A 26149-nucleotide genomic window follows, 5' to 3' on the forward strand; every position below is an offset into this window, starting at 1 on the left:
TGCTTTTAAGATTTTCTCTTTGTCTTTTGCTCTTGGCATTTTAATGATGATGTGTCTTGGTGTGGTCCTCTTTGGATTCCTTTTGTTTGGGGTTCTCTGCGCTTCTTGGACCTGTAAGTCCATTTCTTTCTCCAGATGGGGGAAGTTTTCTGCCATTATTTCTTGAAATAGGTTTTCAATATCTTGCTGTCTCTCATCTTCTGGCACTCCAATAATTCTGATATTAGACCGCTTAAAGCTGTCCCAGAGGCTCCTTACACTATCTTCACACTTTTGGATTCTTTTTTCATTTTGCTTTTCCAATTGGGTGTTTTTTGTCGAATCTTTGGTTTGATTATTGTACTCCTCTGGTCTGCTATTGGGTATAATATTCTTTATTTCAGTCCGTGTATGCTTACTTTCTAATTTCTTTATCGTAGCATCGAGGGTCTCATTAGTTTTCGTGAGGCTCTGCACAAATTTATGGCAAGCCCTCAAAATTGCGATTCTTAGCTCCATATCCTCCATTTCTGTCATGTTTTTTTGTCTCCGCATCTTTTATGCTTTCTTGGTGCACCCCCTTGTGGTCTCTGTGCGCAGTCTTGTTCTAGCCAAGCCTTAATTGTTGTAGTTAACACTAGAGGGGTTTGACCACCAGGCCGACTGGCTATAGGAATCAGCTGTATGGAAAACGTCTGCCTTCTGGGGAGGCGCTAATCCAGCCTTTGCCTGAGGCGATCGGCAAATGGCTGTGCGCAGGGTTTGGGCGGGGCGGGATCAACAGGGCGGGCGGAGGGAGCAGTTATGGCCACGCTCAGTCCCGTTCCCAGAGGCTCTGCTTCTCAGAACCCCGGCAGCCGCTGCAAACCTCGGAGAGAAAGCTGCCCTCAGGTTCCAACTGATGCCGGATAATCCCGCTTCTCCCGTTTGAGTCTGGGTCCCTAGAGACTCGCCCGGATCTGGAGCCCAGAGTCTGAGACTCACTCCCGACAGAAAACGACAACCGCGCCCTCAGCCACCAGCCCGCTTTGCGCGCGCACCTCGGTACCTTTGTATTTTCCACACTGTGCCGCCTCTGAGCCTCGATTTGCTGTTCTCTTTCCTTCTAGTTGTAGAGTCTCTCTTCAGCCAGCCTTCCTGTGGTTCTTGGTGATGTCCGTTCAGTCTTTTAGTTGTATTTTTGAAATGGTTGTTTGCGGCAGCGGTCTCCGGTGTTTACCTACGCCGCCATCTTGGTCTCCCTCCTCCGAGACGCGACGACCGGCACCCGCTTTGGCTGTGAAGTCACCGGGGGCGGTGCGCTCCGAAAGGTGAATTTTAAAAACAACAATATTGTCAATGAGAACTCCCCTAAACCAATAATTATATCTAAAAATATGAATATTTATAAAATTTAATGTGATAGTTATAATTTTTGATAGAAAATTTACATAATGTGAAACTAATACTCTAACAAAACTGACAATAAAGGAGAGAGTCATCAGAGTTGTTGTGAGGGCTAATTTTTTATTTCTCAGAGTGGAGTCAATAAATATCTTGTACATTTTTGCTCCTGAAGCTGATGATTTATGTACGTTATTTAACACTTAAAAGATAATTATTAGTGGAATCAACACTAGATCTTCTAATTTACCAGAGAAAGTTGCTATAATTCTGATACTAAACTTTAAAAAGTAGAAAGGAGCTCTGCTGAGCTGTAAAGAAAGGAAAAGCTTTAAAGGAGGAAAAGGGGCAAAAAAAGGTAATTATTAGTAAAAGATGCATTGTCTCAGGCTGGGTCACTCTCTTAAGGGGAACGGAAAGGTTTTATCTGGTAACTAGAGGCCTGGTGCACAAAATTCATGCATGGGTAGGGTCCCTAGGCCTGGCCGGCGATCAGAGCTGATGGGGGCCTTCAGGCTGCCTGCCGGGGCCTTCCTTCATTTCACACCACCCCCTGGTGGTCAGCGCACGTCATAGCGAACGATCGAACTCCTGGTCTCCTGGTCGAACTCCCGAGGCGACACTCTGCATAGTAGCCTTTTATATATATAGATTATCTCACTAGTGCTGACTAGGTAATTCCAGGTTAACTGCTTAAAGGTTAAATTCCTAGGAGTGATTGAAACTGCAATTAGATTAGGATTAAGTCTTGGTTTGCTAATGTGGGGCTTAGCATAAGTGACTCCATTTTAGGCCTGTTGTCTCTTTTTTTAACACTGGAAATAGAAAAAAAGTTTCTATTTGGTGTTAGTATGCCTTTTACACCCACACTTGGTAATCTCCCTTTTTATAAAAAGGAGAAATAGGTCTCTGGCCCAGAGTCTTCAAGAGATAATAGTATCTAGCTAGAATTTTTTTAAAATATATATTTTATTGATTTTTTACAGAGAGGAAGGGAGAAGGAGAGGGATAGAGAGTTAGAAACATCGATGAGAGAGAAACATCCATTCAGCTGCTTCCTGCACACTCCCTACTGGTGTTGTGCCTGCAACCAAGGTACATGCCCTTAACCGGAATCGAACCCGGGACCCTTCAGTCTGTAGGCTGACGCTCTATCCACTGAGCCAAAACGGTCAGGGCTCTAGCTAGAATTTAATATTGTTTACATTGTATTCAGTGACAGCTCTTATGGCAAATGATACTGGTTTTCCATTTATGATAGTGATATAAAATGTCCTTTTAAAATAAAATAATTGCTCTGGCCAGGCAGCTCAGTTGATTAGAGCATTGTCCTGATATGCCAAGGTTTCGGGTTTGACCTCTAGTCAGGGCACAAACAAGAATCAACCAATGAATACATTAATAAGTGGAACAACAAATCTATGTTTCTCTCTAAAATCAATTTTAAAAAGTGATGTTATAAAAAATATTTTTTTAAAAAGTAAAGTGATTTAGAGAAAAATGTTGAGCAAACAAGAGTAAAGATGATACATGGATAGAACAAGAATCATGGAAATGGTATTGGAATGACCCAAGTTTGAGAAACTGCTCCAGGCAGATGTTTCTTAAGTGGGCCTGTGAATACATTCATGGCGGTCTGAGGGTTTTCTGCAAAAATGTTTCACATTTGTGTTTATAATGTTATATAATTATATTCTAGATCATGTGGATAACTATCTTACAATAAAGTGAGGCCATATAAATTTAGCGCCTACCTTTGTATATACATTTGCTTCCTCACACATTAGTGCCACTTTGTCATGGGCTAATGAGAAAAAAACAGAGAGATTGATAGGTAAATGATGCATTTGATTCACATAGAAGGCAAGTGATATAACATTCTAAGAAATGCAGGTATATAGGAAGTTTTTAATACAATTGAGTTATTGTCCCCATTATAATGAAGTTATATCCATGCAGATATTCAGCTAATACTAGTATACAAAGGTTGGCCCTACTAATCATGGACAACATCTATTTTGAATGGTTGGTGTCCATTTAGTACCAGTTATTAATTAAAAATGTTGAGTATCACCTGTATTATTGGTCAAAGAACCTTTGCTGTAGGAATCAGCACTATATTCATGTTGTGAGTAAGGATTTTTTGTTTTAGCAGACAATTTTACCTTTTAAAATTAACAACAGTTAATTTAGATTTCTATTGATTTAAAATGTTTACATTTAACTTAAAAATCTATTTCAGTTTATTATTTATAAAATCTAGTCTTGTTTCTAAATATTTAACAGCCATTATAAGAAAACTAAGTCAATGCTGAAGAGTATCTTCTTTTTCTTAAAAGTCGAGGTTACATGGGGTATAATAGGGTATATTCTTTTTTTTTTTTTAATCCTCATCCTAGGGTATGTTTAGAGAGAGAGAAACATAGATTTGAAAGAGAAACATCGATGGGTTGCCTCCCTTAAGTGCCCCAACTGGGATGGAATCCGCAACCTAGGTATGTGCCGTGACCAGGAATCGAACCCACAATCTTTTAGTATATGGGATGACACTCCAACCAACCCAGCCACGTGGCCAGGGCTGGGTGTATTCTTTAAAAAAACCCGAAAAAACTATAGTTAAAATCTGTAGGAGAGTAGGGCTATAGCTTAAGTTTGTTTTCTGTGGTTTTAAAAAATATTTTTTTATTGATTTCAGAGAGGAAGGGTAAAGCAAGACAGATAGAAACACCAATAATGAGAGAGAATCATTGATCAGCTGCCTCCTGCATGAGCTACAACCCCCGCATGCACTCTGACCAGGAATCGAACCATGACCTCCTGGTTCATAGGTAGACGCTCAACCACTGAATAGCTTGAGTTTTTATCCTATATAAATTTCAACATGTGCATTTCAACATATTTAAATTGTACCTAAAAACAAAAATAAGTAGAGTGGTGGAGAAGGGTAAAGATATAGATGAAACAAGAATGTCAGAATATTGAGGTAGACAGTCCTGAAGTAAGACTATCAGAAAACAAGTGAGAAGAAAGAAATTGTTGTAGACACTTAGGTTGCCCATGAGAAAAAGTAAAAAAACCAACAACAACAACAATGTAAAGGGGCAAAGCAAATATTCCGTTATCAGTTCTCAAGAAGTAGATGGCGTAAAGATAAATCTGGAAAAGTACATTCTGTGGGCTCAGGTGGCAAAAAAAAAAAAAAAAAAAAAAGAAAGAAAGAAAGAAAGAAGAAAAGCTAATGGGAATATATTCTACCTTGGATTTAGCAATAAACATATACTAAGGGGTCCAACTCTTGGTGCAGGGGCTGCAGAAAAAACTTAACCCTTTACATCAATGATTCTCAAAATTTGGTTCCCATACTATCATCAGTAGCAGCCTCTTCTGGGAATCTGCTAGAAATGCAAATTATTGGGTCCCATCCCTGGGTCAGAAATAATCAATTCCTGTTTAACAAGCCCTCCAAGTGATTCTGATGCATATTAAAGTTTAACTACTGCTCTACATTGACAATTTATCAGTGATTTTAAATGATCAGTGATTGGTAGTTGGGAGTCATTAAACTATTCCATTTATTATGTTTGAAATAATAATTCCTTGATAAAAGGTCATAAAATAGAAGACAGTCACATATCACTTGTAAAATAAAAAAGAAAAACAGATCCATATATTTGAGAAATGGTAGAGTAATGCTTCTCAAATTGTGGTGAAGGACCATTTTTTAAAAAATTCCAATCTTCTGTGCCCTAATACTTTTGCAAAAATACAATAAAAATAACTAAAATAAAAACAAATACAGAATATTAATCCTACATTTTTATTAGTAGATTCAATAGAAATAATATTTCTCTGTCAAATTGCTATGAAAGTTTCTAGACACTTATTCTCATACTAGAAGACAGTTGCACAAAGATTCGCGCAATAGACCTTCCTTCCCCTGGCTGCCGGCACAGGTTTTCCTCCGACACCCAGGACCCAGGCCTTTGGTCCGGCCGTAGCGGAGAAGCCAAGCTTCTTCAGTCTTCAGTCTTTGCTCCGAGCCTGCTTATGCAAATCAACCGCCATCTTTGTTGGGTTAATTTGCATACTCATCCTGATTGGCTGGTGGGTGTAGCAGAGTGATACCAATTTGCATGTTTCTCTTTTGTTAGTGTAGATTCCATTCTTTTGGTAGGGACTAGTAGCACTTTACTACTATAGATCAGTTGGTGCTGATTCATGGTCTACACTAAATACATGATTCTTGAATGATGTTCTGCTTTGTAAGCTCATAATAGTAATACAAAATAATAAATATAAACATATTGCATGTGCTACTGTTTTAAGTACTTTTTATGTATCAATTCCTTTAAACTTCCCAAAAAACTATCAGATAAGTACTACTTATTATCCCCTCTTTATACTTCAGGAAACTACCGCCCAGAGAGGTTAAGTAACTTGCCTTAGTTCACTTTTAACTAATACTGGTCTATAAACTTTTTATTTTTTGTTTTGCTAAAAAATTCTGACAAATCAGGAAATGGGGTTTTAGGAGGGGTGGTGATGCAAAGGAAGGAAGCCATGGGGTAGATAACAGTAGTGTCTCCATCCCATGCCTGATATCATCTACTGAAGCGGACAGACTGGCATATTCAGAATGGGTGGGTGAGCCCTCGAACACATCTGTTCAATGTAAATGTTTATCTCATCAAGCAGCTCACTAATATTGACCTCAAAGTGATCCTCCATATCACTGAGGATCTTAGCATCACTCTCACCTGACACAATTATCATGGCCAAGCCTTTGGTGCCAAATTGGCCTGCTCCAGCCACATGATGTGGGTAGGTCTCACAATACTCACGTATATCGTTTTTTTTGTTTGTTTGTTTTTTTAAAATATATTTTATTGATTTTTTACAGAGAGGAAGGGAGAAGGAGAGAGAGTTAGAAACATCGACGAGAGAGAAACATCGATTCAGTTGCCTCCTGCATGCTCCCTACTGGGGAGGTGCCCGCAACCAAGGCACACGCCCCTGACCGGAACCGAACCCGGGACCCTTCAGTCTGCAGGCCGACACTCTATCCACTGAGCCAAACCGGCCAGGCACACGTATGTCGTTTTTTATTTTTTATTTTTTTAAAAATATATTTTATTGATTTTTTACAGAGAGGAAGGGAGAGAGATAGAGAGTTAGAAACATCGATGAGAGAGAAACATCGATCAGCTGCCTCCCGCACATCTCCCACCGGGGATGTGCCCGCAACCCAGGTACATGCCCTTAGACTGGAATCGAACCTGGGACCTTTCAGTCCGCAGGCCGACGCTCTATCCACTGAGCCAAACCGGTTTCGGCACGTATGTCGTTTTTAAAGGCAGTATTCAACAGCTTCATGTCCATGCCTTAGCCAAATAGGTTGGTAGCCACAGGAATTCATCACCGAAAATCTTTCAACTGCTGATACTGAGAAAGCCTCTCTTCCTGGGGCAACCCATAGCGGATGGCAATGGCTGGTTAGGTCTCCTCCACCAGGAGCAGGGCCAGGGCAGTGTAATGCTGCATATTGCTTCACAATATTTTAAGATTCTAACTGGCAAATCTGGTTCTAGCTCACACTCTTCACCACCATACAGTACTGTTCATTTTATTGCCTAGGCAGAGGTGTTGCTCTACTTAACTCAAATTATTCCTTTTTCTAGTTCTTTGATAAAGTTAGTGAATAGGATTCTCTTTTTGTGGGAGTGGGGGTGCGGGGTGGGTGTCTCAGCTTGAAATTAAGCAGAATCAAATATACTCAAGCATATCTGAAGAGGTGTGACAACCTTTATTTCCAGGAGATCTACTTGTAAGTGGGAACCAGGAAACACCCTGATAAACTGCCAGAGCAGAGAGTGGCATGTGCCAGTTTTAAGGACAGAAGCCCAGTAGTTAAGGGGACTGATGTAGTGATAATCGCTCCGATTGTTCTCTGGCCTAGCCCCACAGACTCATGCCTAAATACTAAAGGATTTCCTGTGAATAGGAATGGAAAGGGCTCTTTTATTAAAAATTTGGAGGCATTGGGACATAGGTGGTATAGTATGACAAAAGGACAGAAAAGAAATTCTCCTCTCTTCAGAAAAGTGCTCCAGAAAATTGGCATGGGCTGCCAATTCCTATTATGGACAGTGACAGGAGACAGCACCTTCAGTGCAACATGGGGACCCTCTGAACCAGGTGTTGGACATGTTAGGAGCTTCACATAAAGATGACTATGTTAGGGCCACACACAGAATGAGGAAAATGGGCATGACTCTTAGTGGTGGGAGGTCAATGAGTATGTAGGAGAGGCTTTCAAGCCTTCTCCCCACATAGCAGGGAAGGACGTGGAAGGAGGACTCATAATTCAACAGATTGGGCAAGGTCTGTCAGACTCAGTGTCTGTCAGATATTATAACTAGTTTGATTTACCACGGTGCTACAGCGTGAAAAATGTGAATTATAATTCCACACATTTTCCTTAAACCTTTAAAGTCTGTTATTCCTTAACTACTGAACAACCAGTATTAAGAAAATGCTCTGCAAGATTTCTTATTATTGTTATATTTTGTCTGACTTGTAGATTCACAGGAAGTTTAAAACGTAGCACAAAGAGGTCTGCATACTCTTCACTTAGTTTCCTCCAATGGTTAACATCTTAATAACTAAAATGAAATAGGAAATTGACATTGGTATGATCCACAAATCTTGAGATTTTTCCAGTTTTATATGCACTTGTGTGAATCTAAAATTCCATGCAATTTTATCATCTGTAGAGTGTATAATCAAGATATAGAACTGTTCCATTACCACAAACATCCCCCTTGCTACTCCATTGTAGTCACACCCAACCCCCTTTCTCCCCATACCCTCCCACTCCTGGCAACTACTAATCTATTATCCCTCTCTATAATTTTGTCATTTTGAGAATCCTATCTAATAATGAGGGAATATGCTAATTGACCCTTACACCATCGCAAAGATGGCGGCGCCCACAGCCAATAAGGAGGGAATATGCTAATTGATTGCCACACCCTCAAAGGTGGAGGTGCCCACAGCCACAAGATGGGGGAGCCCAGTCCCCTGAGACCCGCCAGGGCGCCTGCCTCCGGAGTCCCCCAGTCCCCTCAGCACCCCAGCCGCCCAGGGCCGCCCGAGGCTCAGGTAACCATGGCCGGCCAAGGCTTGCGCTGCTGGCAGTGGCAGCAGCAGAGGTGTGATGGGGCGTCGCCTTCCCTGATCGCCAGGTCACCTCCCGCCCCTGAGGGCTCCCGGACTGTGAGAGGGGGCAGGCTGGGAATTTTCATGCACTGGGCCTCTAGTGTTATATAAATAGGATCATGTAGTATGGAATCTTTTGAGGTTAGGTTTTTCACTCAGTATAATTTCAGATGTTTCTATTTTAGGGAATACAGGTTAATGATTATGACTTTATATTTGTCTTGGATAAAATGACATAAAAATGTCTACCTCCCAGATTTACCTAATAAATGATCTCATTTCTGACCTATACTGGTATTTTTACATTGCTTTTTTTGTCTCAAGAAGTCCTAACTGTAAATATAAATAGGGTAATGTCGGTTAAATATTAACTACCACTGCATACTGGAATACCTTAAGGTAAGTGTTCAAAGTTGTATTTTGTCCAAACATCATAAATGTGGGGGGTATCTTTTATCAGATAAAGGTGTTTCAGAGGAATTTCTTAGACAAATTAAAATAAAAACACAAGGAAGGCAAAATGTTAGACAATTTGTAAACTAAATTATTATGACTGTTTTTATTGATTTCAGAGAGGAAGGGAGTGGGGGAGAGAGAGATAGAAATATCAATGATGAGAGAGAATCATTGATCGGCTGCCTCCTGCACACCCCACACTGAGGGTCAATGGAGCCCGAAACCTGGGCATGTGCCTTGACCGGGAATTGAACAGATAGCCTCTTGGTTCCTGGATCGATGCTCAACTGCTGAGCTACACCGGCCAGGCTAACTGTCTGACATTTCAAAAGTATAGAGCAATTAGCAATACGGAATGCTACCTTCTTCACCATTAAGAAATGAGCAGTATACAGAACATAAAGCTTCCATGCCACGCCAGGTCATGGGAGTGATATTTGATCACTCAGAAACTCAGAAACTTTTACTGAGGACATGGTTTTTCCATGCCTTCTGAATTCTGGAATAGCCAGGAATCTAAAAGTAGTCCTAGAAGACCTAAATTCCATTCTTATCCCTGTTTTTGAATCACAGAGACTCACAAACCTATGGAGCTCAGTCCATGAGAAGTCTTGAATTTATGACCAAAAATTAGGGAAGAGAGAAAGGTTTCACCTTTTTGTTTTCTTTGTGAACTGTTTTCTTGTATCTAGGCTTCTGTTATTAAAACTACATGCTAAGTGGTTAGGAAATGTCATACAGTTTTGTTCACTTTAGTCAGGTACATTGTCTTTACATTGGAGACTTTTCAGAGTTATTGTCAATAATAAGGACAATGAATTTCAGACAGACTTTCACATTTATCTTTTTTATTTTTATTTTTGTTAATTCTCATGTGAGGATATTTTTCCATAGATTCTTAAAGAGAGTGGAAGGGAGGGGGAGAGACAGAGAGAGAGAAACATCAATGTGAGGCACATCAATTGCCTCCCGTATGTGCCCCAAGCAGGCTGGGGATTGAGCCTGCAACCAAGGGATGCCCTTGACAGGAATTGAACACGGGACCCTTCAGTCAGTGGGTCAACACTTTATCCACTGAGCCAAACCAGCTAGGGCAACATTTATTTTTTAATATTGAAATTTGTTAGCTATCTTAAGGAGTAGGGCTAAGAGAAAGACACATTTTGTTTTTTAAGTAAAGTATAAATTGACACAGCCTTTTGGGACTCATTTTGGCAATATTTATCATATTTGAAAATGCTTATACTCTGTTCTGCAATTCTACTTCTAGGAATCTATTTTTTCAAATATAATCATATGTATGCAAAGATGTTCAGACATATGTGATATTCTTTGCAATATTGTTAGTTATTTTAAATAATTAGAAGCAATGAAAATTTCCACTATTTTGTAAAATGTTAAATCATGGTACATGGAACTATGAAATACCGTGCAAGATTGAAAAAGAACGAAGTGGATAAAAAATACTGATGTGAAAAAAAAAAATCTCCAAAATTATCAAATGAAAAGAGCAAATGAAAAATGGTGAGGGTTTGGTTTGGAAGGATGCATAGAGAATTGTTATACTGGTTATCATGGGCAAGGGGTGGCTTGTGAAGAAAAATAATTATAACTTTTTAATATTTAATACTTTGAAATTTTCAAAATGAGCATGAATAATTATATATATATTTAAATATATTTTTATTGCCTTTAGAGAGAGAGGAAGAAGAGAGAGAGAGAAATATCGATGTGAAAGAAAAACATCATTCAGTTGCCCCCTACAGGGATGGAGTCGGAGACTTGGGCATGTGCCCTGACCTGAATGGAATCTGGGACATTTTTGTGTACAGGAGGATGCTCAAACAACTGAGCCACACCAGCCAGGGTTATCATTATATTTTTTGTATAATCAACAGAATATATCCCCCAAACAACAACAGCAAAACTGTTATCAGCTACTCACCTTGCTGATATTTTTAATATCCATCTGGCAATTTACAAACTGCAACTTAATATCTGGATTTAACATACAAAACAAAACATATTTGACCTTTTGGAAAGAGGGACTGAGCTCAGATACAGTACTTTAAAGGTACCTGAGGTATTTGAAAATTGTTTTTGGCCAATAAATAAATAAATCAACGGAATCACAGAATCCATTCAACCATGAAGGCTGGAACCTGATTTTCTGGGTACCCCTGCAGTGCTTGACACATAGTAAACACTCAATAAATATTGGCTCAATGATGGATAAATAGACAGCTTAAACCTTTTTCTTTTTTTTTTTTTTTTAAATATATTTTATTGATTTTTCACAGAGAGGAAGGGAGAGATAGAGAGAGTTAGAAACATCGATGAGAGAGAAACATCGATCAGCTGCCTCCTGCACATCCCCCACCGGGGATGTGCCCGCAACCCAGGTACACGCCCTCGACCGGAATCGAACCCGGGACCCCCCAGTCCGCAGGCCGACGCTCTATCCACTGAGCCAAACCGGTTTCGGCAGCTTAAACCTTTTTAGTGGCACCCACTTATTTAAAAGCACACCTGTGCGACATTTCTCTCTCTCATCTTTATAGCTCAATCTGTATTTCTATCTCCCTTCTTCTCTCTCTAAAATCAATTTTAAAAATTTAAATAAATAAATAAAAGCATACCTGTTACTTGAGCTTCTTGTCACTTGCTTTTCAAATTGGGGGGCAGAGAGGGAGCAGCCCTTTCTTTCTGCTTAGGAGGCTAGGAATTTGGTCCAGGACAGAGTTTAGTGGCTCACGTTTTGGTGACCTGTGACTTGAAAACATCATTCAATTTCAGAACTAGATAGAATATAAGAGGGAAATTATATATATATAATATATTACATAAAATTATATATAATATATATAAAATTATAGGTATACATAATTTTGCTCAAACTAGAGGAAAAGGCTCTAGTAGTGGCTGTGAATATGGGCCAATCACCGCACTCATGTCTAAATCTTTATGTGAAAAACGGGAATCACTCCCTCATAGATTTCTGTTGCTTGTTTTTTCTTTACATGGAGAAAAAAGGAAAACTTTTATAAAACGCTGGCATTAGGGTCGTCATTCCATATTGTGCAACGAATGTTTCAGATAAATTAAATCTCAGGCTGTGGGGTCGAAAAGCCGCCGGAGACTAAAACTACAAAAAAAATCAAATGTTCCCCAATTCGGTGCAGTCTCTTTAATCTCATTCGCCTTCATCGCAACCACACCTAGCGGGCAGGTGCGGGTCCCACCGTCCACTCCCAGCGCGCAGCCGGCGGGCCCCGCACCGGCCGGAGTTCGCCCCCGCGGGGGTCCCGAGCCCGGGCTTCCTCGAACGGCAGCGCCCGGGACTCGGAGGACGACAGCGCACGCCTGGCCTCCGGGCTTGGCGAGGGCCGAGCCGCCGACAGTCTCGTCCAGCCGGGATAATTACGCCGCGGTTCGGAGGCTCTCGCGGGACGTCCTTACCTACTCTCCGGAGTCGGGTTCCCAGGTTTTCCCAGCCGGTGGAGGGAGGTACCCAAGCCAGACGGCCGAATGCGGGCGGGAGGGCGGGGCGGCGCAGCGGGAAGCACAAGGCGCGCGCTCCCGCGGACACCGGAGGGAGACGGCGGGCGGGGCGCACGCGCGCGCCGGGGCCAGGGGCGGGGGGCGGGGTCTTAGGAAGCTCGCCGGCAGAGGGCGCCCTGGAGCCGGGCTGGTGGCCGGCAGGGGGCGTGGCCAGGGGAGGGCGTCAACGCCAGGGGGCGGGGCGGGGCGAGGCGGGGACGCGCTTGCGGGGTGGGGAAGGCGGGGGCGCGGCGGTGGCGGGAGCGTCCCTGGTTTCCGCCCCTGTTTCCCACTCTCCTTCCACCTCCGACCCGCCGGGGCTGTGGACAGGCTCCGCTGGCCCGTCCCCCGGAGCCGCCCCGCTGCTGCCGCTTCCTCCCTCCGCTCGCGGTGAGCCCGGCAATCTCCGCACTGTGCGCTCCCCCGTCTGGGCCATGGATGGGTAAGTGCTCGGCGGTGCGGCGGTCGTGCGGGGCTGCGCTTGTCCCGCTTCCTTTCGGCTCAGGTCCGGACGCGCCGAGGCCGGGGAGCTGGGTGCGGCACCGGCGGTCGGAGGAGCGGCCCCGGCCGAGCCCGACGGCCGGGCTTCCGGGCGCCTCCTAGGGGAGCTCGGATTGCGGAGGGGCGGTCCGCCACCGCCTCGCCTTCTCCCCCGTGGGGCGCCCCCGTAACATCCGCCCCTCACACCGGGAAGTGGAGGAGAGCCCGGTGGAGCCGCCCGGGGGTTGGGGGCTGGCCTCCGCGCCGAGGGTCGGGGAGCCCTGCCCGGCCTCTCGACACTTCCTCTCTGAAAATGGTGCGCGGCGCTGGGGGAGGCGGAGGCGGCGCTCGGGCCGGGCGTCCTCCCGCTTGGGGAGTTGCTGTTTACCGGCGAGGTGGGGCGAGCGCCGGAGCTGCCCCTGGCAGGGAGGCGAGCGGCCGCGGGGAGGCGGACGGCGAAGTGCACGCGTCGGTACACGTCTGGGCGGCGACCCGCTGCCGGAGCCAGGGCCCCACGCGGGTTTCGGCGTGCGGGGGCACCGGCCGAGGTCCCCGGGCTTGTGCCGGGAGCTGAGTTAACGATCGCTGTACACCAGGCGTTTGGAGAACCGTGGCCGCCTCCCCCCCCCCCCCCCCCCCCCAGGAAACTTCGTGAATCCCCCTGCCATGTATGCAAAATACTGTATCAGTGCCATTTCCGGGGAGCCTTCCAACGCTCTAAAAGTTAATGAGATCTGTGATCAAAGTCAAGAGATTTAGAATAACCGACATAAATATTTCTCTTGGGGATTCAGTGATATGGGGTGGGACCCGACAGATATTTTAATATTTATTTAAGGAAACAACTGGGTGAGGATCTTCGTGAATTGAAGGTCGTAGTATATGTACATCAAGAATTTTTAAAAATGTCCAGCTCTTGTTAGCACCTGCAGATCACTTATGTAGGCATTCGAAGCTTTATTGGGACTTTGACGTGCTTTTGATGATACGATTTCTGTAAACCCCTCGGTTGTAGAATATGCAGAACTTGTTTGAAACAGTAAAAGCCGTGTACGTGTGGCCATATAGTCGATGATTGCTGTCATGCTGTGTAAAGACCGTGGAATCTTACAACCGTTTTTACCTTCGTTAGATTTCATTTATCCTACTTTCGTAATATTAAGTCTAAATGCTATATTGGATTAACTCATTTGAATGCATATTGTACGCTGCTACAGACATTAGACAAAGTTCAGTTTTACATTTCATTTATGGTTGGATGTTCTTTCAAGTGTTTTTTTTATTTAATTGAAACTTTATTGTTTAATTGAAGCTTCTCTGGGAGATTTGTTGAAAACTCATTATGTAAAATTTGCTATTTTGTGTAATTATGCCACTGGTTTTAGTTAGGAAGGCTGTGAAATTAGTATTTCATTATGTATAGTGAATTGTAAAGCGGTTTGACTTGAGATATGAAAGTAGGTTAGGTTTTTGTATTGGAAAATTTAAAATAGAGGGTAATATAGAGGACTCTTGGGTTATGCATTTTGGCTGTTAAATTCTTGGACAACATGAAGTGCAAGCTTACTATTTTAGACAGTGTTTTAAGTTCTGTTCACTCTATATGCGATTTTAGAGCTAAGAATGAGTTTAATGATTTAAATAAGGGCAATAAGGTACTGGAAGGTAAGTTTATTTGGGAGATCAAGTAGGTGCATGATTTACTTTGTAACAGGATCTATACCACAGTATATTACATAGTCTTTTTTTTATGCACAAACATCAGTTATTTATCACATTTAAAATTTAGACAAATGAATTTCAATTTTCAAAAGTCTATAAGGAAAAATAAATCTACATGGTAATTGTTTAAAACAATTGAATTTGCCTCATTAAACAGTCCAAAGTCATAAATTTGTTTACTTTTATTAAGTAATGATATTATGTGTTATTAACAATATATAGAACTTACAGTTTTCTTTTAAAAGCTATGTAGACAAACCTAAGGGAAGACAGTTTCTTTGGAGTTAGAAGAGATGGATTTTTGTTCAGCAGAACTTTATAGGGGTTTTTACACCTTGGTGTTAAGGAATGTGGTTTTGACACAGTGAATTTTGGCTTTCAGGAGGCTAATTAAATTTCTGCATTTTCCCACAGCCTGAAAAGGGTCTCTTTTCATTATTTTGAATAGTTAAAAAAAAACAAACCACCAGTCAACATCTTTCTAGTTCCTCCTCAAATCCCACTGTCTTGTGTGTGTGTCTGTGTGTGTGTTCATTTCCTTTTGAGGTAATTTATATTTAAAGTTTTTTCCTAGTTAACTTTTATTTAAATATACAATTTATTTTAAGTTAAATTAACTGTTACTAGTCTTAAAATTATATATTCGTTCCAGATGTATATCATAGAGGTTAGACAATTATATAATTTACCAAGTGATCCTCCAACACAGATTTGATGTGGTGGATTTTATTTAAAAGCCAGTCTTTGAAAATTTTGATATCTGAAATTTGATGTGTTCTGAGAGACTATCTTAGCTGAATTTTGGTGAGCTCTTTGGGTGGTATATACAAATTTGCAAAATAGCTACTATTTCTCTAAATCCACTCACTGGTTTTGTTTCATTTAAAATTTTAGACTGGTCATTTATACCAGTGATTTAAGAGAATGAACTTTGGTAATTTTAAGTTTTGGTTTGGATTTTTTAAAAAGAGGTAAATGGATAAACATAATCATTTTATTAAAGCACAACTATACTCTCCTAAATACTAAAAGAGAATTTGATTTATTAGTTGTTTCTTACATTTCTATTAAAGCTTTGCTTTTACATCATGCTTTTGCTAGGCTGTCCCATCACTTTTCTTTGTATTAACATTTCACAACTCATTGCATTCTTATTTTTATTATTTTTATTATAATGCTTTTTCTTTTTTTTTCTTTAATCTTATTATCTGTCTTTTAAAAACTTGTTCTCTAACTTTGTTTTCCATTTTCTCTTTTACTTTTTCCATACAGTGTTGTTACAGATCTTATAGCAGTCGGTTTAAAGGTAGGAATCTTTTACTATCCTTTAATAAGCATTTTTAAATTTTAGTTTTGGCATTTTTTTCCCAATGGTGAAATCATCTCACCTGTTCATAAAATGATATGTTTTATTGTCTGATAATAATCTCTTATTTTCACTTAGCTCCATACTAAGTGCTCTTATAGCTATTTTTGGATTTTACATATTTATTGAGAGGCCACAATATTATCTTGTGTATCTAAAATGTGAACAGAAAGTTTAGCCCAAAGTTTTACTTGAACTATCATAGTGTGTGTTTATTTTGTTTTGTTTTACCAGTTAAATGTAACCTAGGTTCAGATTTATTTTGCTATCGTGTCCTTTTTTTTATATCTTCTCTTGGGTATGCTTATAAGTAATACAATTATAACAGCAGCTGAAGTTTCTTCAATTTCTACTATGTGCCAGCTGCTTTACATGTATTTTCACTAATTATTATAACAGTTCTTCAAGGTAGGTATTAATGTTCCCATTTTAGAGATGAAAAAATAGGTTCAGAAAATTTGTATTCAAGGTATAGTGCACCAGAGTTTAAACCCATGTCCTCCTGGCTCCAGAGCCTGGCTCTCCAGCCCACCCCCACCCCCCATTATACCTAGCTGCCAGTAATGAGGATTCTGTCTTAAAGGAGGAGAACTGGATAGTTAATATTTCACAGTAACGCTTCTTCTAAGTTATAAGTCAATTTAGTTTTATCAAAGTCTTCTCATTTATTGGGTTCTAAAGTATAAATCAAGTCAGCGGTGTTCAACAACATGAGGCTTTTACAATATAAATGGGCGTTTTAAGGTTCCCTTTAGCTGGTGTTTGGTATATCTGAGTTGAGAACTTGGTTCTAGAAGCCACTTACAGTTCAGATCAGTGTAGAAAATAGAAAGAAATAATTCATAGTTTTATTATATGTGTCTTATATAGCATTGTTACACTACTTTTTATTTATCATCTCTCTCGCTAGCAGTTTCCACACTTCCCTCATTTGCATTTATTGGGTCTGTTGGTGACATTTATATTCTTAAAACACCTTAAAAAATAAGCATAAGTACAGCATACAGCATTTGAGATTAACAATGGTATGTCCAAGATTATAATTAGGAACTCGTGCTTAAATTATCTTTCGAAGTTGGTGGAATTACTTGCTTTGGCAAATTTTGAGCATATTTTATAACTTGAAAATAAATGGAGGAGCCTCTTTTGGTGGGATGTTTCCCCCCAACCCCCCTTTGTTTTTTTCTGATATACTTAAGTCATTTTCTCATTTAGGGGTGATAGAGATTAGAAACTGCAGGAAGGAATATTTAAAGTGAATGTTGTTTTGGTCTTATCAGAAATGTAATTTATGATTCTAGAGCAGCCGTGGGCAAACTACGGCCCGCGGGCCGGATCCGGCCCGTTTGAAATGAATAAAACTAAAAAAAAAAAAAAGACCATACCCTTTTATGTAATGATGTTTACTTTGAATTTATATTAGTTCACACAAACACTCCATCCATGCTTTTGTTCCGGCCCTCCGGTCCAGTTTAAGAACCCATTGTGGAAGGAGAGACCAAGATGGCGGCATAGGTGAACACCTGAGATTGCTGCGGCAAACAACCACTTCAAAAATACAACTAAAAGACGGAACGGACATCACCCAGAACCACAGGAAGGCTGGCAGAGGACAGACTCTTCAACTAGAAGGAAAGACAACAGCATACCGAGGCTCAGAAGAGGCGCAGTGTGGAAAATTTAAAGGTGCGGAGGTACGCGAGAAAAGCGGGCTGGTGGCTGAGTGCGCAGTTGTCGTTTTCAATCAGGAGGAAGTCTCAGACTCTGAGCTCCAGATCCGGGTGAGTCTCTAGGGACCCAGACTCAAACGGGAGAAGCGGGATTGTCTGGCATCAGTTGAAATGTGAGGGCAGCCTTTTCTCCGAGATTTGCAGCCATTGCTGGGGTTCTGAGAAGCAGAGCCTCTGGGAACGGGACTGAGAGCAGCCATAACGAAAACTAATGAGACCCTCGATGCTATGATAAAGAACCAACTAGAAATTAAGCATACACTGACTGAAATAAAGAATATTATACAGACACCCAATAGCAGACCAGAGGAGCGCAAGAATCAAGTCAAAGATTTGAAATGCAAAGAAGCAAAAAACATCCAACCGGAAAAGTAAAAGGAAAAAAGAATCCGAAAATACGAAGATAGTGTAAGGAGCCTCTGGGACAGCTTCAAGCGTACAAACATCAGAATAATAGGGGTGCCAGAAGATGAGAGACAGCAAGATATTGAAAACCTATTTGAAGAAATAATGGCAGAAAACTTCCCCCACCTGGTGAAAGAAATGGACTTACAGGTCCAAGAAGCGCAGAGAACCCCAAACAAAAGGAATCCAAAGAGGACCACACCAAGACACGTCATAATTAAAATGCCAAGAGCAAAAGACAAAGAGAGAATCTTAAAAGCAGCAAGAGAAAGAGACTCAATTACCTACAAGGGAATACCCATACAACTGTCAGCTGATTTCTCAACAGAAACTTTGCAGGCCAGAAGGAAATGGCAAGAAATATTCAAAGTGCTGAATACCAAGAACCTACAACCAAGATTACTTTATCCAGCAAAGCTATCATTCAGAATTGAAGGTCAGAAAAAGAGCTTCACAGATAAGGAAAAGCTAAAGGAGTTCATCACCACTAAACCAGTATTATACGAAATGCTGAAAGATATCCTTTAAGAAGAGGAAGAAGAAAAAGGTAAAGATACAAATTGTGAACAACAAACATGCATCTATCAACAAGTGAATCTAAGAATCAAGTGAATAAACAATCTGATGTACAGAATGAACTGGTGATTATAATGAATCAGGGACATAGAAAGGGAATGGACAGACTATTCTTGAGGGGGAAAGGGGAATGGGAGATGGGGGAAGAGACTGGACAAAAATCGTGCACCTATGGATGAGGACAGTGGGTGGGGAGTGAGGGCGGAGGGTGGGGCAGGAACTGGGAGGAGGGGAGTTATGGGGGGGAAAAAGAGGAACAAATGTAATCTGAACAATAAAGATTTAATTAAAAAAAAGAAGAACCCATTGTGGCCCTCGAGTCAAAAAGTTTGCCCACCCCTGTTCTAGAGTTTGGTAAAAAATGAATACATGAGGCATTTTAAAAACAATCATTTGGATTGAGGAATTATTCTTGAAGGATTGTCATGCCTGTTTTCTTGTGGAGAAAAATATATTTTGATGATAACTAAAAGAAAATGTTAGGCACAGGAACTGGATTTGAATACATGATTTGGATTTCTGACTACCGTTTTTGCAGCAAGCACTTTAAAAACAAAGATCAGATCCTACTCTGAAGAAAAGATAAGTTGATTAGTTGATTCAGTAGGCAGTCTATGCTTTTATAGTCTTAAATACTATAAAATAGGTTCAGAAAATTTGTGTTTAAGGCATGGTGCCTTGAATACAAGAGATTTCATATATAGAGAGATTTCTCATAAGATATTCTGCTTCCTTGGATCCCATCCAAGAAAGTTTAGTTACCAAGTAGGAGGCCAATAAGACTCATATTTTATCTAGATTACTAGAGGCCTGGTGCACAAAATTCGTACACTAGTGGGGGGTGGTCCTTCAGCCCAGCCTGCGCCCTCTCACAGTCCAGGAGCTACCCTACTGCCACAGAGGCGGGAGAGGCTCCCGCCACTGCTGCTGCGCTTGCCAGCCATGAGCCCAGCTCAGGGCTTCTGGCTGAGTGGCACTCTCCCTGTGGGAATGCACTGACCACCAGGGGGCAGCTCCTGCGTTGAGCATCTGCCCCCTGGTGGTCCGTGCATGTCATAGCAACCTGTCGTTCCGCTGTTTGATCTGCATATTAGCCTTTTATTATATAGGATATAAACCAAAATTAGTGAATTTAAATAAGTCTTTTAAAAAGTCGGTTATTTATCTTCCTCTATTTGCTGTCTGAATATAATGACTAAACAAATAGTTGTAGCCAGTGCCACGAGTGGATTCCATATGTTGCTTTTCAGGGGTCAAGAGTTTGGAATCCTTGCTCATACTTGATATTGCCAGTCTTTACATTAGCCATTCTAGTGGGTTTAACTGGAATTTGCGTTGACCTTTTGTGCTTGCACCCTTTCATGTGATCTTTAGCCATTCACTTACCATTTTTTTATGAATGTTGTCTTTTGCCTATTCTTTTCAAGTAGGTTTCTTATAGATAACATATAGTTAGGTCTTTTTTAAGCCACTCTGACAATCTCTGTCTTTTAGTTGATATATTTAGACCACACTTCAGGGTATGATTAATTTAGTTGGATTAATATTTACCTTTTACATAATTGTTTCCTATTTATTGACTTGTTTTTATTTTCTTCCCCTTATTATTTTTTTGCCTTCTGGTTTTCATTGAGTATTTTATATGATTTTTTTTATCCTCTCTTAGCATATTAATTATACTTCCTTTAAGCATTTTTTAGTGGTGATTGCGATATACATTTACAACTCACTCAAGTCCACTTTCAAGAAATAACAGTATATTGCTTTGTGTGTAGTGTAGGTACAATACTTTTTTTTAGAAATGTCAGTCATTTTTTTTAATTGGTACAATACTTTAGAGTATTGTCTTTTTCTTGCCCTTTATGACATTGTTATTCTTCATTTTACTTAATCATATGTAATCATATGCAATAATCACCAAATACATTGTTAATATTATTGCATTAGATGAAGTTATCTATTAGATCATTTAGGAGTAAGTATAAAATAATTTTATTTTACCTTCATTTATTTCTTTTCCAACAGTCTTTCTTTCCTTATGTAGATCCAAGTTTTTGATTTATATAATTTTGCTTCTCCCCAAGGAATTTTTTAAAACGTGTCTTGCAGAATCTACTGACAATAAATTCCCTTGGTTTTTGTCTGAGAAAGTCTTTATTCCTCCTTTACTTTTGAAGGACACTTTTTATATAGATTCTAGGTCGGTGGGGTGTTTTTTTTTCCTCCCTTAACATTAACTTTAAATATTTCACTTCACTTTCTTGCTGCTTGTATGGTTTCTGATGAGAAAGAAACATGTATAATTCTTATCTATATTCCTCTATAAGGTGGGTTTTTTCCCCAAGACTTTTCTCTTTGTTTTTGGTTTCCTGAAATTTGAATAATATGCTAAGGTATTTAAAATTTATTGGGGTGACAGTGGTTAATAGGATCATATATGTTTCAAGTTTACATCTCAATACAAAAGCTGTATATTGCACTCTGTGCCCACCACCCAAAGTTAACCTTTGGGTGGTGGGCACACAAATGCATCCCATTTTTCTTCGCTAATGTAACTGGTATTTTATTGTCAATATGTAAATTACATTGCATATTGACTTTGTAACTTATGATATTGCTATGTTACTAGTTTTTTTAGTTCCTTAGAATTTTTATGTACATGATCATGCATCTATGAATATTATTTTATTTATTCCTTATCAATCTGAATGAGTTATTTTATTTCTTGTCTTAATGTAATGTTTAGGACCTCCAGTATAATGCTGATAGAGATGATAACATCCTTAATCTCATTCCTGCTTTGAAGGGAAAGTAGTCAGTCTTTGTTAGTTGTACATTTTTCTTAGATGCCTTTTTTCAGGTTCAGAAAATTCTTTTCTATATCTCATTTGCTATTTTTTGGTATCATGAATGGATGTTGAATTTGGATCTTTCAAGATTTGTATATTTTAGCATAAAGTTCACAATATTTCCTTATCCTTTTAATTTCCCTTGGATCTGGAATGATTCTATATTTTTAGTCCTGATAATTAATTATGTGTGTGGTTCCCCCTCCCCCCCCCCCCCCCCCATTGGTTTAGTTAGAGGCTTTTTAATATTACTGATCTTTTTAAAAGCCAATTTTTGGTTTTACTTCTGTATTGGTTGATTCTTCTGTTTAATCTGTTTCACTCTTTATTATTTCCTTCCTGTTTATGTTGGGCTTAATTTGTTTTTCTTGACTTGAGTTTTTTTTGTTTTGTTTTATAGCCTGAAACAACATTATTGTCAAGATTTATCTAACGTTTTCTGTGAGTCAGGAATATGGGCCTGCCATAGCTGGGTCCTCTGGCTCTGGGGCTAGGGCTGCTATCAAGGTATTAGTAGATGAGATGTTGCAGTCATCTTCTGGGGACGAAATCTACTTCCAAGCTCACTCAGATGGTTGATGGCAGAATTATTTACTAAGTCAAATGATTAATTATGAAGGTAAATTATGAAAATAGAATTTTTAGACATGCATAGCCCTAGAATGTTTACTTTCTGTTTACCATCATTTAGGTAGTTGTTTTAAGGATGTACTCCTGTAAACTAAGAACAAGGAAGACAGAACTTCAAAAAAAAAAATTGAGCCAATCCAGAATAATAATGAAAAGAAGACTCAAGTTAACAGCTGTTCTGAAGGCCTACAAAGCATTCCAGATTGACACAGGAGGAAAGAGGGTTTTAGGAAGGAGATCTTGGGAAGAAAAATAAGGACTAGGTAGAATGAATGGTGTCATGAAGATTTTGGGTAAAATTTGATGACATAATAAAGGACAATGATGTGAGGAAAATAAAGGCAGTTACAAATCTCATGGGAAGCAAAACTGAAAAAAGAAAATCATGGTCTAACCCTAGTTAGAATGTGGCATAATGTTAAGAAATTGATAAGAGTATAGCCCTGGCCAGGGTGGCTCAGTTTGTTGAGCATCATCTCATTCACCTGAAAGGTCACTCACTGGTTTGATTTCTATCCAGGTGATGGATTCAGTCCCCAGTGGGGTATGTACAAGAGGCAACTGATCAATGTTTCCCACTCTCCCTCTATCTAAAAATCAATACAAACAAAGAAATTGAAAGAATTCATTTGATCTTGATTCTAGGAACAATCTTTTTCAAGTGATCTTAAGGTTGTAACAGACCATAGAGTAAAAAATGAAGTATGTCAGGGTTACATTTCCTTACATAGTGATAACAATGTAAATGTTTATTAGTTTTCCACTTTGAGTCAACCTTTGGACAGGACACGAATGGACAAAGCCCAGAATACTGCTGTTGCAGGGCAGATTGTAATAACCATAAAAAAATAAAATAACAGAGGGAGGGACAGAAGGAGAGAACAGATTACTAGCACTACTAATAGCTTTGTCTTTCAAAATGGAGAATCAAGAAATAATTTCATATTGACAAAATAAGCAATAAACTGTAAATATAGTATTTAAAGTTCAAAGATCTGTAATAATAAAAGCATAATATGCAAATTGACCGAACAGCAGAACGACTGCCTGGACGACCTTCCGGATGACCACACTGTGACATGCACTGGCTCCAGGCCAGCCAAGGTGGGTGCGATGCGATTGGTCAGGGGGCCCTGCCATCACTCCATGACCGCCCCGCAGAGGGAGGCCCAGGCCACCCTTTGTGGGGTGATTAATATGGGGGCTCTGCAATCGATTGCCCCAAAGAGGGAGGCCCAGGCCATTCTCTGTGCGGTGATCAATTGTGGAGCCCTGGCCAGGTGGGCAGGGCCTCCCTCTACTGGGCGATTGATCGCGGAGCCCCCCCATCGGTTGCCCCAAAGAGGGAGGCCCAGGCTACCCAGCCTGCAGCACTGTGGTGGGTGGGCAGGGCCTCCTGGCTGGTGGCCACAGAGGGAGGCCCATGCCACCCAGCTGGCAGCACTGTGGCAGGTGGGTGGGGCCTCCCTCTGTGGGTGATTGATCTGGGGGCCCCGCAATTGATTGCCCCACAGAGGGAGGCCCAGGCCAGCGATGCTGTGGCGGGTGGGCAGGGCCGCCAGCCATCCTCCCCTCAGAGGGTGGCCCAGGCCAGGCAAGCGATTGCTCTCCACGCCTGTCGCCCACAGAGGGAGGCGACCGGTGGCAGGAGGGTGGGCCAGCTGCCAGCAGCCTGGGGAAGGAAAGACCTGATAAGCCCTGATCACTGGCCAGGCCTAGGGACCCTACCCGAGGGGTCTCGGATTGCGACAGGACGCAGGCCGGGGTTAGGAACACCCCCCCTACACACATGAATTTCATGCACCGAGCCTCTAGTAGTTACATAAGAATTAAAATTGCTAGCACATATTTCAAACAAGACAGAAAAAAGGAAGTGTAAGAGATAAATTTTAAAGTTTTCACACTAGAGGTTAGTTTATTTTTAAAGTTGATAACTCAGAAGTAGTGTTACAAGCATATATTTGGGTTATGGAGATAACATTGGATAATTAAATTGTGTAAAGATTTGGATATGAGTGGAGAGACTTGCTTTTATCATGTAAACTCCTTTGTAACATTTGATGTGTTATAGTATGTGTACTTGATAAAAATAAAATTAATAAGTTAAAAGAACAGAAGTAATTTAACAAAAAATAAACTTAACTACATGTATATAGGGAACTTTTGTTTCTAGTGTTATTCCCCCACAGGTAGCAATTTTATTAGTTTTTTTTGCTTACCTGTCTAGTACCTTTTTAATGCAAATAAAGGCAAAAGTACGTATTTTTTCTTTCAATTCTAATACAAAAGGTAGCATATTTATACTGGTCTGTCGTTCTGCTGTTCGGTCAATTTGCATATTGTGCTTTTATTATTACAGATCTTTGAACTTTAAATACTACACTTACAGTTTATTGCTTATTTTGTCAATATGAAATTATTTCTTGATTCTCCATTTTGAAAGACAAAGCAGTAATCTGTTCTCTCCTTCTGTCCCTCCCTGTATACTGGTCTACATTTGGATTTTTTTCACTAAAACATAAGGCATCTTCCTCAACCCCCTCACCCCCATTCTAATTTTTAACAGCTGCAAAATATTTTGTGGCTATAGAAGTTATTTATTAGGTCCTCTGTTGATGGACTCTTATGTTAATTTCCAGTATTCTAATAAAGTTTCTTATGAATAATTGTGTTCATCTGTCATTATACATATATGCTGTTGTATTTGGGAAGTAGAGTCCCAGCATGGGATTGCTATATCAAAGGTTAAAGGTGTTTCTAGGTAAATAATGACAGATACACCTCCATTAGGTTAGCACTATTTTGCGCAGTACAATTCTTGCCAAGATTATCCTGTTGAACTTTTGTTTTTCTTCCAGGCTTATTGGTGATAAATGTTATCTCATTTTAGTTGCATTTTTTTTTATGGGTGACATAGAGAATATTTTTATATCTTTAAGGGATATTTTAAATTCCTTGTCTTTGGGATGCAGGTTCTTATTTTTAATTTTTCTGTCGGCTATCTTTTTCTTTTCAACTTTTAGAAACTTTTTATAAATTAGGGAGGGAAAGTTGGCCTCTAATGAATTGCAGATATTTTCCCCAGTATGTCATTTGACTTGCTTATGAAACGTTCTGCCATGTAGGTGTTTGATTTTTGGATAATTGAAGTTAGCAGCAGTAGTAGTAGTAGTAGTAGTAGTAGTAGCATAGCTCTAGATTTAGAGTCATATGCTCTCCCATTCAAGGTTATGAAGGAACTCACTGATGTTTTCTTAATACTTGTATGATTATTTTTCACATTTAGATCTTTTGTTTTTAATCTTTATTGTTGAAGGTATTACATAGGTCCCCATTTTCTCCCACTGGCCCCTTATTGCTCGCCGCCATCCCCACCCCAGGCTTCCACCCCCCTATTGTCTGTGTCCATGGGTTATGCATATATGCATACAAGTTCTTTGGTTGATCTGTTCCCACCCACCCACTCCCGCCTTTCCTCTTAAGATTTCTCATTTAGATCTTGATTTATTTGGGTTTTATCCTAGTGTGTGGTGTGAGAAATGGAGTCAACTTTATATTTTTCCAAATGGCTACCCAGTTGTCCAAATAACAGTTAATTATAAAGTCCATTTTCTCCACTGTTAATTGATGGTATACTCTGGTACTTTACCTTTTGCTAATGTAGCATCATGACCTTGGATATAAAACTGGTTATTCTAATTGTCAGTTCACCTGAGATAGAACACTAAGACAGAGGAGGGAAACTTCCTTTTAAATAATATATGTTAAGTTCTTTATGTATATTTTTGCCTGGAATCCTCACAACAACACTATGA

The 26149-nt window shown here is 40.3% G+C and overlaps 1 protein-coding gene and 1 long non-coding RNA gene across 6 annotated transcripts in view; one reads left to right on the forward strand and one right to left on the reverse strand.

Moving 5' to 3' along the window:
- Positions 1-873: 873 nt before the first annotated feature.
- LOC139020866 (uncharacterized) lies at positions 874-12646 on the reverse strand. The gene is made up of 4 exons (XR_011473372.1): positions 12496-12646; positions 11676-11808; positions 3117-3166; positions 874-1280 (listed from the first exon to the last, which is right to left on the reverse strand). It is a non-coding gene; the product is annotated as an uncharacterized lncRNA (long non-coding RNA).
- A 170-nt stretch (positions 12647-12816) lies between these two features.
- Positions 12817-26149, forward strand: part of PTBP3 (polypyrimidine tract binding protein 3) — a 78790-nt gene continuing 65457 nt past the window's right edge. For 2 of the 5 annotated variants that reach the window (XM_070430889.1, XM_070430890.1), the window contains exons 1-2: positions 12817-13018; positions 16051-16084. In XM_070430889.1, the coding sequence (XP_070286990.1) occupies positions 13011-13018; positions 16051-16084 (42 nt within the window). In that variant the 5' untranslated portion in view covers positions 12817-13010. Of the gene's footprint in view, positions 13019-16049; positions 16085-17567; positions 17831-26149 lie in introns of those variants that run through there. The other 3 variants (XM_070430892.1, XM_070430893.1, XM_070430891.1) reach the window with 3 other exon arrangements.

Source organism: Myotis yumanensis, unplaced genomic scaffold (assembly GCF_028538775.1).
Source record: "Myotis yumanensis isolate MYYU_CA2020_CCGP unplaced genomic scaffold, mMyoYum1.0.hap1 SCAF_12, whole genome shotgun sequence".
NCBI classification, from domain to species: Eukaryota; Metazoa; Chordata; class Mammalia; order Chiroptera; family Vespertilionidae; genus Myotis; species Myotis yumanensis.